The sequence below is a fragment of the Phymastichus coffea genome, unplaced genomic scaffold, assembly GCF_024137745.1.
Source record: "Phymastichus coffea isolate CEN01 unplaced genomic scaffold, Cenicafe_Pcof_1.1 PCOF00063, whole genome shotgun sequence".
NCBI classification, from domain to species: Eukaryota; Metazoa; Arthropoda; class Insecta; order Hymenoptera; family Eulophidae; genus Phymastichus; species Phymastichus coffea.
In genome coordinates this window covers 1,030,451-1,049,130 of record NW_026706874.1, presented here as the reverse complement: position 1 = coordinate 1,049,130, position 18,680 = coordinate 1,030,451, and the positions used below count along the sequence as shown (strand labels likewise).

General features: G+C 34.0%; 4 protein-coding genes across 6 annotated transcripts; 3 read left to right on the top strand and 1 right to left on the bottom strand.

Moving 5' to 3' along the window:
• Positions 1-478: 478 nt before the first annotated feature.
• On the top strand, positions 479-4,537 carry LOC131667088 (S-phase kinase-associated protein 1-like). Of its 2 annotated transcripts, none has more exons than XM_058940288.1 (3): positions 479-647; positions 1,640-1,918; positions 2,399-4,535. In XM_058940288.1, exons 2-3 carry the CDS (start codon positions 1,640-1,642, stop codon positions 2,606-2,608), a joined length of 489 nt encoding a protein of 162 aa, XP_058796271.1. In that variant the 5' UTR covers positions 479-647; the 3' UTR covers positions 2,609-4,535. The 2 variants fall into 2 exon arrangements, with proteins under 2 accessions (XP_058796271.1, XP_058796272.1); XM_058940289.1 differs by lacking the exon at positions 479-647 and adding an exon at positions 883-1,043 and having other exon boundaries at positions 2,399-4,537.
• Positions 4,538-4,904: 367 nt separating this feature from the next.
• LOC131667117 (short/branched chain specific acyl-CoA dehydrogenase, mitochondrial) lies at positions 4,905-9,288 on the top strand. Its single transcript, XM_058940332.1, has 5 exons — positions 4,905-5,032; positions 7,571-7,976; positions 8,087-8,390; positions 8,590-8,843; positions 8,903-9,288. Exons 2-5 carry the CDS (start codon positions 7,596-7,598, stop codon positions 9,188-9,190), a joined length of 1,227 nt encoding a protein of 408 aa, XP_058796315.1. The 5' UTR covers positions 4,905-5,032; positions 7,571-7,595; the 3' UTR covers positions 9,191-9,288.
• Positions 9,289-9,370: 82 nt separating this feature from the next.
• On the top strand, positions 9,371-18,543 carry LOC131667292 (nuclear envelope integral membrane protein). 2 transcript variants are annotated; one of them, XM_058940657.1, is made up of 8 exons: positions 9,372-10,146; positions 10,357-10,466; positions 10,533-10,758; positions 10,835-11,001; positions 11,067-11,282; positions 11,355-11,479; positions 11,764-11,925; positions 12,020-12,595. In XM_058940657.1, the coding sequence occupies exons 1-8, from the start codon at positions 10,056-10,058 to the stop codon at positions 12,135-12,137; spliced, it is 1,215 nt and encodes a 404-aa protein (XP_058796640.1). In that variant the 5' UTR covers positions 9,372-10,055; the 3' UTR covers positions 12,138-12,595. The 2 variants fall into 2 exon arrangements, with proteins under 2 accessions (XP_058796641.1, XP_058796640.1); XM_058940658.1 differs by lacking the exons at positions 11,764-11,925; positions 12,020-12,595 and adding an exon at positions 16,227-18,543 and having other exon boundaries at positions 9,371-10,146.
• On the bottom strand, positions 12,655-14,869 carry LOC131667293 (ras suppressor protein 1). The gene is made up of 7 exons (XM_058940659.1): positions 14,707-14,869; positions 13,853-14,024; positions 13,651-13,769; positions 13,510-13,592; positions 13,330-13,444; positions 13,120-13,252; positions 12,655-13,046 (listed from the first exon to the last, which is right to left on the bottom strand). Exons 1-7 carry the CDS (start codon positions 14,852-14,854, stop codon positions 12,962-12,964), a joined length of 855 nt encoding a protein of 284 aa, XP_058796642.1. The 5' UTR covers positions 14,855-14,869; the 3' UTR covers positions 12,655-12,961.
• Positions 18,544-18,680: the final 137 nt, after the last annotated feature.

Sequence of the window (18,680 nt, the reverse complement as noted above, 5' to 3'; positions counted from 1 at the left end):
AAAAATTGTGTAAAAAATATTTTAAATACACATAGATATTAATAATTGTCATAAGTATTGTTGTATTTGAAAAATATAAAAAAACACATTTAATTAAAATTAATTTAAGCCTTTTTGAATTACTCAAATATTGGCATAATAATACAACGTAACAGATGTTTGATTTTGATGCAATAACTTATTGATGATTACTTTCATGAAGATTATTGCTTATTTAATATTGATTGAATATATAAAATATTTAATTTTGAATTAAAATTCTATAAATAATTTTTTCTGTTATCTACAATTTTCTAGTAATGTATTTCATATGCTTAATACAAAAGAAAATCTAAAGTCTGCAGTTCGAATAAGATTAGTTAAATTTCCGCGTGTACGTATGCAATGCGCACGCGTATTAAAGATTTGCCGCCACCGACGCGGCAGTAAAAATGGAAGGGGAAAACTGGAAGCGACTTCGGCATTGTCTCGGCACATGTTACTTAGTTACTCTCGTAACCAGCTCCAGCAGTTCAAGTTCAACCTGCGGTTGAGACGTGTCGATTCCGTAGTAACTTTGGACTTGAATAATCTTTACCTCAAGAAGTATTTCTACATCTCGTGGAATCCAATTCTTGTGTTTATTTGTTAATAACTATCATTCCAAGGTATGTTTAACAATTGTCGGTGTTTTTTTTTTATTCATTCGTTATTGAGCGTTGCATGATTCATAATTTTCTCTGAGAATCGATCCAATGCACACTCAAGGCTTTCCCCTCTCCATTTCTATCCATCCCTGTGTTGTGTTTCCTATTTCGAGGGGGGAGAAGACGCCTGGAATTTTCAGATGTTTAGTTATCGATGTCCTTTGTTTTCGGATAGATGTTTATGTATTACCACGATTACTAGGCTTGTAAACAAAGTCAATACTCGTGGTATCTAGAAAGTTTTATATTTTGTCCAGTGTCCAACTACATTTTCCTCTTCGCCATTTCCGTTGCTTTTTGAATTTCTTGCGCGTCAGTTCGTAGAAATACTTTTCCGAAAATTCTTCAACATTAACAGTGAGCTTATTGATTTTTTTATTTACTACGTAATCAACCGATGCATTAAGTTTTTCCATAGCTTAGTGTCACTAGATTTTTACTTAACGCTTTTGTGATTCATGACTAAATTTAGAATTACAGTAAAATTGACTTCTTTGTACATGATATGATGTTCGGTAATTCTAAATATTACTAATAGTGAATCAGAACTTTCGGAGTTTTCAGAGTCCCTTCAGTTCAGTGGACATATATAAACTGATAAGAACTATTTATTAGTTTTTAATAAAGACGGTTATGGCATTCACACGCTTTGGAGTTCAAAAAATTCCAGTCAACCAAATTTCCATTAGCTGTTCGTAATCATATACAACATAACCTCAAAATCCTTAAATACCGTTGGATAATTTAGTTTAAATTTGTAAAAATTAGTATTTTCGGTTTATAGATTGCTTCACCGTTTTTGATGGTATAAATTACTATTCACATTACATTATTTTAACAATACTAATTATACAAAATGAATTCATTATTTATACAATTTTAAATAATGCATTGCTAAAAATGTTCTCTTTGAATAAATTTTTTCTTTTTAACCAAATAAGTATACTTTCTAGATGCCTAATATCAAGCTCAAGAGCTCTGATGATCAGGTCTTTGATGTGGATGTCAAAGTGGCTCAACAATCAGTCACCATAAAAACCATGTTGGAAGATTTAGGTTTTACAGAAGAGGAGGAAGAAGAGCCAATTCCTCTTCCAAATGTTGTTGGTCCAATCCTTAAGAAAGTCCTTGAATGGGCCACATATCACAAAGATGATCCACCTCTCGTTGAAGATGAAAACTCTGAAAAGCGTACTGATGATATATGTGACTGGGATATGGAGTTTTTGAAGGTGAGTCATCTTGTATTTCTTGTAATGTTCAATCATTTATCATATATTATGTAATGTTTCTAAGTATATGTATTTTATAGTACATTACGGTACAAGTGCGGGAAAGTAGATTCTTGTCTCGTGTGTTTATACCCGAGCGAAGCGAGGGTGGAAAGGTACACGAGACGAGAAATTCTTTCTCGAACATGTGCTGTACCGTATTTTTTGATACGACGTGTGGAAAGTGTGGTTTTCAACGCACGTTTTCTGCCGAGTGTACGGGAAAGACGCACTTTACACACGGAGTATCGAAAAGTAAATAATTGAACAACTTAATTTCAAAATTAAGTTTTGAGTTTTGTTTCTTTTATTGCATAGTAAATTATTTTACTTTACAACTTATATTATAAAGGAAGAAGATGAAAGAGATAATTTGTTTATAGAATGGTGGTGTATATATATTACATGAGTATATGTATAAATTATTTGATTTTTTTGTAGGTTGATCAAGGTACACTGTTCGAGCTGATCCTTGCTGCAAACTACCTTGACATTAAGAGGTTGCTGGATGTCACTTGTAAGACTGTTGCCAATATGATAAAGGGCAAGACACCAGAAGAAATTCGTAAAACATTCAACATAAAAAATGATTTTACTCCTGCTGAAGAAGAGCAGGTCCGCAAGGATAATGAATGGTGTGAGGAAAAATAGTATTGATGTTCATTTGATTATGGCACATTATTTATTATCTCATGATTTATAAGTAAAATATTTTCTTTTTGTTCATCTTTGAAAAACGTAAAAGTTGCACGGATAAAATTCATCCAGCATAACATTCCTATAATATTTTTATACTTAACATAACGTTGTTCTCAAAAGTTTCCGTGTTTTAATGCAAGATTGTGGTTAAAAAAGGTATGAAAGTTTACAAGTACAGTTTCAAATCTGTGGATAATAATGTATTTAGTGTAAAAGAACTATAATATTAAAAACTAATAAAGTTGAAGTAATTTTTCGTAATTGTCTTTGCATAAGTACCTGAAAGAATTTCTATTGAAAATGCTTATTCTTTTAAAATTTTGAGAAATATTATCTGTTCATTCAATCTATAAATATGTGCTACATTGTTCATTAAAGTCTGTCGAATTTTTATAATAGTAATTTTTAATGCATAGTGTTGTACAAAATAATACAAGTATTAATAGTTGTACACTTGCAATATTTGTATTGGTAAACAATATATTCTACCATAGCTTCAACTTTTGAATCAATATATCTGTTACATATATATAATACAGTGAAAACAATCAGATTAATATAATATGAAAGAAATTTGTTAGCCTAACTACCCAAATGATCATCTTGTTATCAAACAACAGAATGGAATTGTGCTTATATAATCAAATATTGTGTGCTACTATTTGCATAATTATTATTTTTTTTTCTTTTTGTCATGCACAATTCGTCGGGTAATAAATAATAGATGAAAAATTATTTACGTGGTCATTTATTTTATTTTTCCCGTAGTAGGTATTGTACTTTAAAAGTTTGATAATAGTGAAAATTGAACTTTGCTATTATATTTATTGTTATGTCAGTTAAGGACGTTCTCACGTTCAGCGTTTGTCAAAGAGAGCTCCGTCCAACGAAAAAAGCATCGGTTGCAACTCGTTCGCTTGCATTTTGAAAGTTATAGATGGATTAAAAAAACTTTGACAATAATTTAGGAATACTTCTAGAACCATAAAGTTTCTATTAGTTTTTTTCACAAACCGATAAGTATTTTTAATTGTTTATAAAATAATATAATCTCGGAAGTTATGAAATGACTAATTCCAATCGTCAAAAGGCTATTATAAATTTTAATGCATCGGTCGCTTCAGAGCTAAATAAACGTTATTTTATCAAAGTTTTTCGATTTTTTAAATAAGTTTTCTATGTTAATTTCAATTAGAAAAACAACGTAGAACGCTTTTTTACAAAATTGCAAAACTTTAACAAAATAAATTATTTTGAGATCTGAAATGATTGATGCATTAAAAAAAGGAGGTAACGATGCATTTACAAAGATTATTAACAAAAATGTGCTAAAACATCGGTGCGATGTCGTTCCATTAAATCACTTTTAAAACGTTTTCCAAATAATATTAAGACTTCAAATTTGACACATACATTTTTGGAACTTGAGAAACAATGTAGTATTAAAAAAATTTCTTTTTCAAAAATTTGTTACAGACTTTTAACGATTCAAATTACTCATTTCATAACTTTCGAGGTTATAATTTTTTATAAACAATTAAAAATACCTATCGGTTTGTGGAAAAGACTATTACAAACTTTTAAATTTAAAAAGTTCTTTCTAGATATTTTCGCTTAAATCCATCTATAAATTTTAAAATGCAAGCGAGCATAACTGATGAAACGCTTTTTTTTGCGTGGAGTACTCTTTGACGACCGTTAAGCAAGAGAACGTCCTTAAATCATTATTTCTTTTAACTTGATAATAGTCCTTCGATAAAAGATATTGTACGTGTGAAAAATTTCAATAACTGTAACTTTATTTTGTCAATATCGAAACTCAGATTATAATGTCTAACTTTTTAACGTTAATTGAAAAACGAACTCAATAAATTATATGCATTGATTTATCTTTTATTAGTTTTTGTTTTTTTTTATAAATATGTCGCACTCAAAAGATCGCGGCACCATATCATCACCGATAATTTTTTTGTCGTTCGCAAACAAACGACACTAATATTCCCTACAAATTTCTTCGATTGCACTTATCGAACAAATTATTCATTTTTATACTTTTCGCGTCAACAAAAAAAAAGGAAATCTATTGATCAGACATTGACGACCTAAATAAATACCCATCGCGAATTATACATCGAAAAATCAACAAGTGGTCGTGAACTTTTTTTGGTTTATTAAACCGTACGATACACTCATACACACGAGCGAGAATGAGAGAGAGAGAGAGAGAGAGAAAAGAAGAGAGACGGAACCGGGAGTGAAATATTCCACGGGGGATCGGTTTCGGAGACTTGTTCTTACTCTCTCAGTCGAGCTGAGTGCTTGATCGAATATAGATCGTGTACGTGCAGATTGCCTCATCTTTCACGGATTTTCAAGGTGAGAATTTCTTTGTTACATTTAGACTGAGCACTAAATTGAAGTTATCTGTATATATATACCGGTTATGTTAATCGCTCGTGTGTTTGTCTAGCTACAAGATAATGATAGACGTGGCTTTATCGTGTGTAGCATTCCTATGTATATGGTTTTAATGGGAGTTTTCTCGAATGAATGTGTATAAGCTTTTAGATATCTATGCAGGTGTCACGCGAGATTTTATTACTCATCGATTATCGAAAACTTGATGAGAGTGTTGAAAAATATATGACGAAAAATGTTATTACTACTGATATTATTTCGTGTTTTATTAAACCCGCCGTGGGGAGGCAGTGATACACGAAAAGCTGAATATTTACGTTGGTTAAGTTTCATTAAAAATGATTATGATTGTTTCGAAAGAATAATTTTTTAGTGACTTTGGAAGGCAAAAATATTGATTATGTAATTTGTCACTGCCAACTGATATTGAAAACAAGCATAATCTGTGGTGGAAGGAAAGAAAAAGATTTCGAGCTACGCATCAATCTCATTTCCACAATAACGCCGACGTGCATAAAAGACAAGTTGTACCAAAGGCACACTGTGCAGTTTATAATAAAGAAGTCGACGCTTTGTTTCTATGAACCATAAAAAAGTCACCACGATGCAAGAGTGGAAGGTAGAAAAAGACAGAGATAAATAAAGATTCACACTGGCACTGAAAAAAAGTACAGCTTCGAAATTAAGCGCGATAAGATAAAAGCACAATTGAGAGTACGCATCGATGCGGAGAACGACCGAGCCCCCCTCTGAAGACGCGTGCATGAAAAGCAATCATTGACGCGCCATGAAATTTGTCCTTCCTCGATTGCTTTTGCATTTGATTTTCTCGTGCACTGTTTGTTCGATGTTAATAGACGTTTTCTTGTTTATAGAGCACTTTGGTTGCTTCGAACGTACATTTGAAAACGGGAAAACAAAATTTACGTAATTTCTGTCTCTCTCTCTCTCCCTCTTCGATAGCTGAGAAATCGATAATGAAAACAGCTGTGTAATTCGACTTATCGTCGATGCGGACGTTACATTCGCAGTTTGAGATTAAAAGCTTCGGGCAACTTTAACGAGTTAAATCTAATTTAAGGGATTATTGTAAAATTATACAATCGATCGTTCGTGACCATTTGGGATCGGCGCGACCACGAGAGCGAAACACGATGTAAATCTTCATTGGGTGTATACAAACTCATTTGCATACTGACCAGACGGTTCAAACTGACCGCCTTACCAAAGATTTAACTTCAGGATTATTATCCTTGCCAGTCGACGAAACAGATCAAATTGAATTTTTGCTAATTACTATTTTTGAAAATGTTTGCGCGGAAAAATATAGCGTAGGGTCGTAGACTTTTTCCAACATCATATCGTGCTCCAACTTTCTCCTTTAGCATATTGATGAGGCTGAATCGAGGGGCAGTTAGCGCCTGCGACCACGACGAAGGCCATCGGAGGCCTCCCGAACAGCGAACAGGTCCGCGTACCCGTTCGTTCTTCCGCGCGCGCGGACTAAAAGTTGTCGGGCTTGGAGATCAGAGCGGGGCAACTCTGCATACAAGAGATGCATGCTCCGTGTCGATGTTATTATACGAATCGCCTCGAGCACTCGGTGAGCAGGCAAAGTCGGTTCCTCGCCTCTCGAAGCTGCGACCTTGCACTTTGCGCGCGCGTGTCGACTGCTCTTCCCTGTAGCGTTCGTCTGCTCGCGGTAGAAAATAAAAATACAAATGTATGATATATTAATGATATAGTTATGCTGTGTTCAGCCCAATTTTAACGTTCAATACAGCTGAATTGCTCTGCCATTATTTACTTCTTTTTTTGGTCTTGTTATTCACACCAGAATTGCTCCAAAAACAAATATAGTATATGGTACGGGCAACATATTAAAATAGTAAATTCGACTGTACTCTTCCAGTATTTTCAAGAATATTATAGCGCTAGTTACCATATCACGTATTATTGCTTACGATATTCCATTTTACTATATTCTATACAATAATGTTAAGTAACGCGTTTGTTCTTCTAGGTCTAACAGTCATCTTGCGTAGTTTTAAACTTGAATTTTTAACCGCGCGCTGATTATCCTTTTTTATTCTTTAAAGAAAAAAAATTAATGGATAGATAAATATTACAAAGGAAAAACATCTTATGGATATATGTATTCGAAAACCTGTTTTTAATTACATCGAAAATTCATGGCATTAAACATGACCAGCTAATTTTTTTTATACCTTCGTCATGTGTATAAAAAAATGCATAAAGTTACAATTTCCTTTCGTTTCTTTGACGTGCTACAATATTTTTAAATTTCAATAATTTATCGGAAAACTAGGCTCCGAATAAAATAAAGCGAAAAAATGACGCGAGATTCGCTCTCCAACAAGAGATAACTAGCAAAACATTGTTATGTCGCCTATCAATGAAAAGTCGGACACTTCGTTAAAAAAATATTCTTGACTCAGATAACAAATAAATTACTCTCAATCCTCTTGATTGTAGCCTTGTGTGATCGTGATCACCCACAATGAACGCAATCCGTACTATATCACGAAGGCTACCAAAACGATTGATCCACACGACCGCTGCATCATCGCAAGCACATGTACCATTAAATTTCCTTAGTGAAGATGAGCAGATGATGAAGGAAACCGTGGCAAAATTTGCCAAAGAGGAAATCTTACCAATTGTACGCAAAATGGAACAAGAGCATAAAATCGATCAAGAATTGCTGAAGAAACTTTTCGAGAACGGATTAATGGGTTTGGAAGTACCGGTGGAGTACGAAGGTACCGGCTGTAACTTCATGACGACGATTTTGGCCGTTGAGGAACTTTCGAAGGTTGATGCTTCGGTTGGTGCTCTGGTTGATATCCATAATACACTAGTGAATTCATTGATCAAAAAGGTAACGTTTTATTTGTAACTCTTGATTCACGAAAGAATGTTTATGCAGCACGACTTCAATCAAATAGTATCATTTATTTTCGTCGACCATAACATTATCAATGAATTCAGGTAGCAAACGAAGAGCAAAAGAAGAAATATCTGCCGAAATTAGCGAACGAGTACGCGGGTAGTTTCTGTTTAACCGAGCCCGGGTCCGGTTCGGACGCTTTCTCGTTGAAAACCGTGGCGAAGAAAGACGGCAGCGATTATGTGATCAATGGCTCAAAAATGTGGATATCTAACTCTGACATTGCCGGAGTATTTCTCGTGTTCGCCAATGCCGATCCGTCCAAGGGTTACCGCGGTATCACAACTTTCTTCGTCGATCGTGATTCGTCTGGTGTGACGGTTGCCAAGCCCGAGGATAAGCTAGGTAATAATTACTATATATTTTTCCTCGCGCTGCAAAACACTTGACTTTTCTGTAGTAAATTGAGCGATTGTTTTCTTATTTTGAGCAAATTAATCAACGATTGCTTTTTTGAGCGATCGGTTAAGCTCAGATTGAGTAACTTGCATCGCTATTGGGGATCGCTATACGTAATTAACGATAATGTAAATATGTGATAAAGGTATCAGAGCGTCAGGTACGTGTATGGTACACTTTGAGAACGTGCGAGTACCGGAGAGCAACATTCTCGGTGAATACGGTAAAGGATACAAGTATGCCGCTGGTTTCTTGAACGAAGGTCGTGTTGGTATCGGCGCTCAGATGATTGGCGCTGCTCAAGGTTCACTAGATGCTACGATTCCTTATACACTCGAGAGGAAGCAATTTGGCAAACAGATTTTCGAATTTCAAAGTCTTCAACATCAAATCGCTCAGGTATATATGATGCTGCTTTACTTACGACGATTCCGAACTGTAAATTTCTTTTCACGCAGGTGGTAGTAGAATTGGAAGCAGCACGACTTCTCGTCTACAATGCGGCTCGTCTGGTCGACGCTAAGAAAGATGTGATGAAGGAAGCTGCGATGGCTAAGTATTATGCATCTGAGATTGCACAAAAAGTTACGTCCAAGTGTGTTGACTTTATGGGTGGTGTCGGATTCACCACTGATTTCCCACAAGAGAAATACTATAGGGATAGTAAGATCGGCACTATCTACGAGGGTACTAGCAATATGCAACTTTCTACTATTGCCAAGGCCCTCAGGAAGGAGTATTCTTAAGAATCTTTTTTGAACAAAGTATTTCTTTTCGTATGTGTATATATACTATGTTTTTCAAATTATGTGTTCTGGAGTATTTTTTTACTGCTACTGTATCTGCGATATATATATATATATATATATATATATATATATATATATATATATATATATATATATAATGGAACATTTCTTTTTATAAACAAATGATATTGTATTTTGTTTGAAGAAAGATTATTGAACGTTATATGATAGATTGTGAAAACATACGTAATTATAGGCTTTCGATGATAAGCATGAAAAATATCTTTGGAAGAGGTTTGTTTATCGGTTATTTATGTAAGATGTATTGGTTGCCAGTTCGATTAGATATAAATTGTCACTTCTGATAAAGATTTTTGAAAGAGATATTTTTAATTTAAGAAATAGTATTCCATAAGGTCAAGCAAAAGACTTTTTACGGGTAATATTTTGAAATTAATTTGCGATTTATTATAATAGATTAATTGTTGAGACAAAACACGAAAATTCTAAATATTTTCCTATATAATAGATTTTAGTTTTTCTTAAAAGTAGAGAACTTTTTAATCAATTCAAATAATCTAAATTCATTAATTAGTGAGTAGGTCGATAAGTTAAAAAACCTACTGATCGAATTAGTGAATGAAACGCCACCTGTGGTCACCATTTTCAAATGTTCAAAATCCCGCGCAACGCCGGAACGTAATAGGTATATCGCCGATCCCACGCTTTACATTTACATGTATCGACATCGTGGTTGTGCATGGTTGTTTGAAAACCGGAGTCGTTTTTCATTTCCAAGTCCGAAAACAACCAGAAATAAGCGAAAAAGTGGACCTCAATGTGTCGTTTGTCGTGAAAAAGAATGATGAGGACGTCCGGGAGCGTTCTCGCAATTTTTGCGATCATGACCATCGCGAAAACAGTGGAATCTGCAGGCTGGAAATCCGAAGCCGGTGAGTATTTAGAATTTATAACCTCAAAGTAAACTTTATTTTTAAAGTAGTTGCAAGTAATTTATGAATTTTTTTTTTCGATGGCATAGTGTATTTATGATTTATTTTTGATTTATTTATGAATTTCTGTGATTATTACTAGAAATTTAAGTCAAAATTGCTGTTCAAAAAATTAGTGAAGATTTATTTACGCGTTATTGCATGTTACAGTTCATTTTATGGAACCAGGAGAGCGAGTAGAAAATGATAAGCCAGGATTACGTATTTTTTGCCATAATGCCAACTCCAAGAATATCATACACGTCTGGAAAACAGTTATCGTATGTTGATTACTTTACAAATTTAATATTCATGTTTGCCTAAATTTCATTACCATTTACTTTTAGATGAGTTTGAAAACAAATTTAGAAACCTATGAGTTATATGAAGGAAGGCATCCACATGAAGTAGAAGAAAAGCATGAGGATAATCAGAAATACTGGAGGTTTAACTTGTTCAGTACTAAAAAGAACAAACAGTTCCGAATCAATCCATTTGAGGATAGCTGCATTGGTGTTTACATGAACCCACAGTTGAACCAATTTCAGTATACAATGGTTATAACTAAAAATAGTAAGTTACAACTATTATTTATATCTAGAAGTGTCTTTATATTTTTATTAGTATTTATTGCAATATTTTATTGCAGATCTAGATTCTTGGCAAATTACAATGCTGGTACTAGGTATATTTTTTGTTTGGTTTGCACAAGCATTGAGTCGCAATAAATTATTCTATTATGTATGCAGTATTATCGTTGGGGTTGCACTTTCAATCTTGATTCTAATATATTTTATGGGAAAACTACTACCGAAGGTTAGTTAAAAATAATATTAATATCAAAGTAGAACAGATTTAATGTATTTGATCAATTTTTTTAGGGCAAGTTTATGTACTTAATGATGGCAACTGGTTATACTATGAGTTTTTATGTGGTACAAATGCTCTATGATAATGCACAATTGATAGCAATGCAGCATTGGAATTATGTGATGTATTATATTCTAACTACTTCCCTAATTAGTTTTGCAATTTGTTATCGTTTTGGCCCAGTAACCAATAATAGAACAAAAAATATTATCGAATGGATTCTTAAAGTATGTAAATATTTTATATTTTCATTTAATAATCGTGATATTCTTTACTTATAATAATATTGATTTTGTTAGTTATTTGGATTAGTATTGGTGTATCATAGTAGTTATTTTAGAGAAGCATCAACAGCTTTCTGTGTTTTGCTGGTCTTGTTTTATAATTTTCCTGTTGTCTTCTTCCATAAAAGTTGCAGATACTGGTGAGTTTTTATATATTTATTTTATGTTTACCGTTTCGCACATTAGTAACCGTCATTCCCATTTACATTCTCATTCGAAATTAATTTTCAATTATTGCGATTTTACACCCTCGTTTTTCTTAGTTTGCGTACATTGTTGGTTGTTAAATCATCCGCTTGATTATATTTATTTTCTAATCGATTACAATTTGATTACCAAACAAGTGGTGTTTGATAATCGTAAAATTTATCAATTTAGTTTATAACGAACATCAATTTTTTCTATTAAAACCGAACGCTATCAGGAAAACTATGTTTCCGGAAAAGCGTCGTTTACTTACGGAAGACGAGTACCGTAAAGAGGGAATTATTGAAACGAACAAAGCGTTGAGCGGGTTAAAAGAGTATTGTCACAGTCCAGAATGTAATCCATGGAAAACTGTTTTAAAATTAAAAGATCCAATAAGGTACGTATTCTTAAAATATTATCGTTTATAATATATTCACATTTTTTCATAAAATTATTATTAAGTACATATTAACTAAAACTTTTATTCATAGATTTGCCAGGTTTATGGAAGGTCAAGCTCACTTGTCAGAAGATGAATCATTTGAACACGATAATGAACTTACGAAATTGATTGAAGAGTGTGAATATACCGATGATGAATTGAACTGATATTTCGCTTTTTTTAGTGGTGATAAAGATAATGAAGAAAAACTACTGTCGAGCATTAGTGTAACAATAACTGTTGTGTTTTGTAAACTAAATGCCGTTTTCAGTGATTAACTAGCCTTAAAAATGGATTCTATTTTTTACATGACCTAAATTAGATCAAGTGTATATTTGAAAAAAAGTTTGATAAAGCATATTAATGTAAATCAAGCAATATTTTACGTCGAAATTACAATCATAGTATAGAAATTTTCATATGATAAAACTACAATTTTGAAAAACATAGAAATCGTTAAAAACAAATAATCGATGTATATTAAACATGTTCTTGTAAATTACTATTTTGAAGAACTTTGAAGCTTATAATTTTTGTTACTTTGTTCACTCTCATCAATTTTAATTGTGTGTATAAGTATGTTTTTTATACGATTGTAAAGTACTGGAGTTTTGAAGAAACTAAACGATCAGACTATTTTAGTTTGAATAAAATATTTATTTTTGTAAAAAAGCAAGAGTACTTCTATCTAATTATCTCTCTCCTACGATTAAGTTAAAACATTTTCGTGAGATACGGAGTATAATTAATAAAATGCTTAGAAGTAAGTTAATATGGAATTATAAAAACATTCTATTCATTGTTTCAAGTATAAAAAAAATCTCGAAGCTTCGTTAACTCGCGCTATATATACTTCACTTAGATACAAATAATGAATATACGTAAAAATACTAATAAGGCACCACATTGATTCTCAATTGTGATCGTCGAAATTCCTGTTAGTGTAAAATAACATAAGCATTGGTATTTTACATACGTCGAATAAATGCAATCAGCGAGCTCGCGACGACTTTTTACTTTTATCGTTTTCTATTGGCGGTATTGGGCCTTTCGCAGATTGATGCCTATTATAAACACTGTAATCGAAAACTCATTAATGAATATACATTTTTAGCGTTCGATAAATGATAACGCAATATTTTAACTTACTATTTGTAGGTTTCCGATCGAATGTAATCCATAACATGCGAAATGCCAACTTGTAATTGATCGCCAATTGGTGTTACCCATGGATTAAATTCCATTCGGAAGATTGCTTTGTTGCTCACTAAATCTAAGTTTCCTACGAATAACATTTGAAATCGAGTTACATATTTCGACACAGATAATTAGAATTTAATAGAAAATTAAATTTTTTACCAATTTCTGGAGGTAAAACTGTCAGTCTATTGCCTTGAATGTGAAGTTCTCTGAGTCGCACAAGCTCGCCGATTTCCTTTGGAAGCTCGATCAAATCATTGTCCCTTAATACGAGCTGTAACATAGACAAATTACAAGATGGATATGAATTCTATTACCTTTATATGTATTCTTACTTACAATTTGTAAATTCTTTAGCATTCCTATTTCTGGCGGTAAGAACTCGAAATCATTATCGCCTAAATACAAAGCTCTTAGCGTTTCTGAAATAAACGATCACTTTTTTTTAATGGCCATTAAAAAAGAAAAGCAAACGCATACCTATCATGAAAAAGTTGCCTGGCAAATTTTTTTCGCTCAGATTGTTGTAGGTTAGATCTAAAACTTCCAGTGCTGGAAAAGCGCCAAAGCCACGCGGTAGAACGTTCAGTCTGTTCATTCTGTGCATTAAACGAAACGAGTGTATTAATAAATTTCATTTTGGGTAATGAACAGTGAAGTCGAAGTGAAATATAAGTTTTACCCGAGATTTAAAATTCTCAGTTTTGGCATTTGCGATATTGATATCGGTAGTTCTGTTAAGTGATTGTTGAACAAATTCAAGATTTCTAAGTTGATTAGATTAGCTAATCCAGGAGGCACGGCTGTGATTTTGTTATGGCTTAGCGTGATTCTTGTTAAATTCATCATGTTCACTAGAAGAAAAAAAATTTATCTTTTTATTTTTTTTCATAGATAATTTTTTAAATAAAAATAAAACTATAAAATAAGCATTCGACGAATTAAACGTCTAAATCGAAAAGTTATTTTATAAATTCGAGCGTAAGCATGCGAATAATCACAAGGAATCTTTATGCACATAAAGTATGCGCTTTGTGATACGCACATTATTTTTAACCATGAACACAACTACCCGTTTATTTTCCGAGTCTGTGTCAGAGTGACGTATTATTGAAGATGAATCGTCATATATACAAACTAAAAATCGTCTGCTATAATTTGCTCGATCAACACAAAAAATCGATGTCCGCAGTTGGTTATTCGTTCTGTTGACAGGTTTCAAAAGTGCAGTCAACGGCTGCCAAAAATAAAAAATGTTTGGAATAAATAATAGCTTGAGATAGCAGCGACAACCTTGATTATAAGAAAAGGGAGCAAATTCATCAGCCCCGAAAAAAGAAGCACAATGCGAAGGTACATAAACGAAGCAGACACGCGTCGCGCTGACACCGCCCCCGCCTTCGAAAACACACAGTAGCGCAGCGAGCTTAAACTTTCCCGACGACATGCCAAATTAGGCGAGGCGCAGTAAACCAGTATTTCTTGCTCTCTCTCTGTTAGCGAGAAAAAGAAGGAAAAGAAAAAAGTGATGCTTACGTAGGCCTGGAAGCTCTTCGAAACTGGCCAAATTTTTATCGGCCAGTTCGAGCTCGGGGTTTTGCGTATCGCGAGCTTCATCGAGCAGACGCTTTGCCTTCGACATCTTGCCAGCCGGAATGCACGACACTACTGGCGCCTCGTTCATTTTTACTGGCTTGTGCGTGCTTGGCTACGAATAGGCGCACGCGTCTAGTATGACTGCCGGACACGGCTTCAATGACTCAATGAAAGTTGATTTGGGAGGGGGTAGAAGACTGTCTTATCGGTCGAGAGAGTTGAACAGGTTGTGGAGTGCTTTTCAAAGGTGGCGGTAGTGATACAGTTTTCCAAGAGAATAATTCTTTCCTGAGCTTGCGATGCTTTGCTTTTTTCCAGTTTTTCTACCATTGTGATTGGTTGATGCTAAAAAAGGCCGCGATATTTTGAATTTTCCTATACTTTCAAATGTTTTTATTATATATCGAAGAGCGTGAGATCTACATTTCAGCAGTAAATCCAATTAATCAATAATTAACATAGATAATAATCTGCAAGAATAAAAATATGCCGTTAATAAATCTTTTTGAGAATATAAGACATTCTGTTTTGAAATATTCATTATGAATCGTTAATTTTATAACATCAGTGATACTCAAATTAATATTGTCTTAAAATTTGATTGAAAGATAGAAAGCCAATAGAATAAAATAGGAGCAAAATATTTTTATCTTGTGTATATTATAAATTAAGAAATACACGAGCAACGGAAACTAATAACTTATTCGTGCTCATTAGATCAGAATCTCCAAGTTGGCATGTAAAAAGTTCAAATAACGCAATAAATAACAGTAAAACAGAAAAAAAGAGAGCGTAAAGCGTGCTAAATAACACTAGTAGGGAGGAACATTGAAAAGCTTCATCTTTTTACAGTGATACGCTTTTTTCAACTTCAATCTTTCGAATTCTTACTATATTTGTGAATTGTTACGACTTTATTGCACGTATTTTTAGTTGATTCGATTGTAAGTTTTTTTCATTTTTAATGAGCTTTCTAAATTATGTATTGCTGAAATGAAGCAATTGGTTACTTCTTTTGAGTAATTAGTTACTCGATTTGATACGATTTGAAATTTTCAGTGTAAATTTTGGCAAGTATATGAGTAATTTGTTTCGAAAACTTCTTTCAAGTTTTAGAATTCGGAAAGTTGTGAAAATACTTAAGTTGAAAAATTTGTTTATCTTCAGAGAATTTCTTATATTAAGTATTGAAACTTGTCCAAGCTGAGCGTTTGATAACTTCTTCTCATGCGATCCAATTCTTAATCAAAGTAATTAGATTCATTTCATACTTAATTTTTTTTATTTATAAATTTTATGGGATAAATTTTATAACTTATAAACTAAAACTTGTTGCTGCTCAACAATCATTATCAAAGTTAATTGTCGTTCTTTCAAATCCATCCAATATTTCTCTCTACAAATAACGATTGAACGAAAGAAATAATAAAGAAAAAAGTTTAATAGATCGTAATTTGCAGGTCGCGACAACCCCAAGGAAGATTGAAAAGCAACAGCCACCGATAACTTTATTGTACTGCTGCAACGCTAGAGAAGGAGCAAAAGATTTTCCTCAAGGTCGGCATGCGAGACATATCAGAGTTGCGGCGCCCAAGTGTACCCATACGCGTGCGCGCGCGCACACACACGCACACACACACACGCACACGGCATTAAGTATAGGCCCCATCATTGTCGCCTGGCAATTGCCCTGGCGCCGACCTTGAGGGGTAGTTTGATGAACAACAAAAAAAACCTACTTGCACGCACACACCGTAATCATGTCTACGATTGACAGATGAAAAATCGTTATTTCACCTTCAGAAATCACATCGTATTATTTATTGGTGCATCAATTTTTCGCTTATTATCACGTCTTTCCCGGAACTATTGCCCGGTACGCGCAATCGAGCTGTGTTACGAGAGTTGCGTTGTCACTCGCAGACGCAGATTTCACATGCGTGCGCGCGAACGATCGCGAGCGGACCAATTGGTCGCCGGGGTATATACACAATTGCGCGTGTGCTTCTGATTTTTTGTGCCCATGCGAGCACAAGAAAACGAGGCGAAACGAGGATGCGTCGTTGGTGGTGCGTAGGCGCTATCAGCGACGGAACTCGACAACTCGCAGTCGACTTAATAATCGACGCGCGTGATAAAGTTGACCTGCTCACGCGCGAAAATCCGATCGAGCGCGATGCCCGAGCTGCGTTTGCCAAGCCGTACAATTAGCCCTTGCTCCGGCGCCTTAACTCCTTGAAAAGTTTTTCAATTACTTGCGGCGCCGCGCGAATACACCTACCGTGCAACATCTGTAATTACGCCGCCGTGCAGCGCGGTTGCGACTGAGAGACGCAGCAACTGCTTTTGAGGGTTGATTGCCACCTGCGTGTGTGTGTGTGCGAATTCGCTGGCGCACGCCGAGATTTTTTAAATCAAGATTAATCATTAGACTTAGCCAGTGTTAATTAGCGGAAGTTGTAAATTTTTTAAAATTTATTTTAAGTTTTTCAGGGACCTCTCGCAGATATAATGATATCTGGGATAATAATCATTTAATAATATTTATAATCAATGGAATGAAATTCATGGAAACACTAATTTTCACTTATAGATTTGTATAAAAATTATTAGCGTGCATAAATTCGTAAAATATTTTAATTACTTCAGAATGTCATTTAAAATCCAATAAAAATCTAAAAGCTTTCAGATTTATCGATAATTTGAAGATTAAGTAAACTAATAGCAAAATAAAATTGCAGGTAGTTACTTTAAAATTACTGCTGTAACAAAAAGGGTTTTAAAGTGCACAGGATAAACTTCAATTTTCTGAATCTCTGAACGAAAAACATTTGCTGAAAGCCCGTTTTATTTTTCATTAGCAACAGGAGTCCATTGTGGGCGGAGAAAATTTTTATAGAGATTTTAAGACATCTGAGATTGAAAGTGAAACGTTTTACCAAGTACTTGTGCCTAACAACTTTTACGCAATAGAGACCATTCTGTATTTTAGCTATTTAACGCTGTCTTGTCCTTTTAACGCGCAACAAAGTTGTGAAATTGATTTTGAAACGATCCGCATACATCGGGTGTGAAATATATGTTCGCGAGTATGGAAGCGTCATAAAATTCCAAGTTAGCCATTAAAAATAAAAGTTGCCTCGTAAAATGTGGATTAATCAGTGGTTATGCCAAATTAACGGCAGAAGTCCACCTCGAAAGAAAAACGAAAAGGAAACAATTTTGCTCATTAAGGGCGTGTATAACATACATCGATACAGTCATTGTTTGAGCGTGGCGAATTTCTCTCGTGCAATTAACTGCAGGAGAGAGAGAAAACGCTGTAACCCAGTTTCTTGGCTGAACGTAATCGAGCGATGTATGTATTTGCGCTGGTTATTGGTCGGATAACCATCAGCGAGGAGATTGATGAATGCGCGTTTGATCTGTGTAGGCATGGTTAACCAGATATTTGATGCGATGATTTTTTTCTTTTTGGTTGTACTTGGAATGTTTATTTTGTACGTTTTATTTATGTAAATTTCAATTTATTCCGATACTTATGTAATGTGAGACATTTTTTCTGTAATTGTCAATACGTACTGAAATTTGCCTGAGTCGTTTGTTTGCACTACGATTGCTCTTCGAGTAGTATTTAATAATTCGATGAATATGTGGAACAGTCGACAATATGTCAACGCGTTCGGACAAATTCTCAATTCATTTAATTAAAATCAATACGAAAATTCAGTCTCTAAGATGTAATTTGTAACACTCTTTGACGACACTGTATCTGTATAAAACACGAGGCTGTTGTCTCACAATCTCGTATTTTTTTCCTTTCAAAGCCCCATCCACGCAATAATTTTAAAGTACCAGCGAATAAACACCAAAAAAGCCATTTTCTTCACAGAGTGAGCTGCCTGCGCATGTTG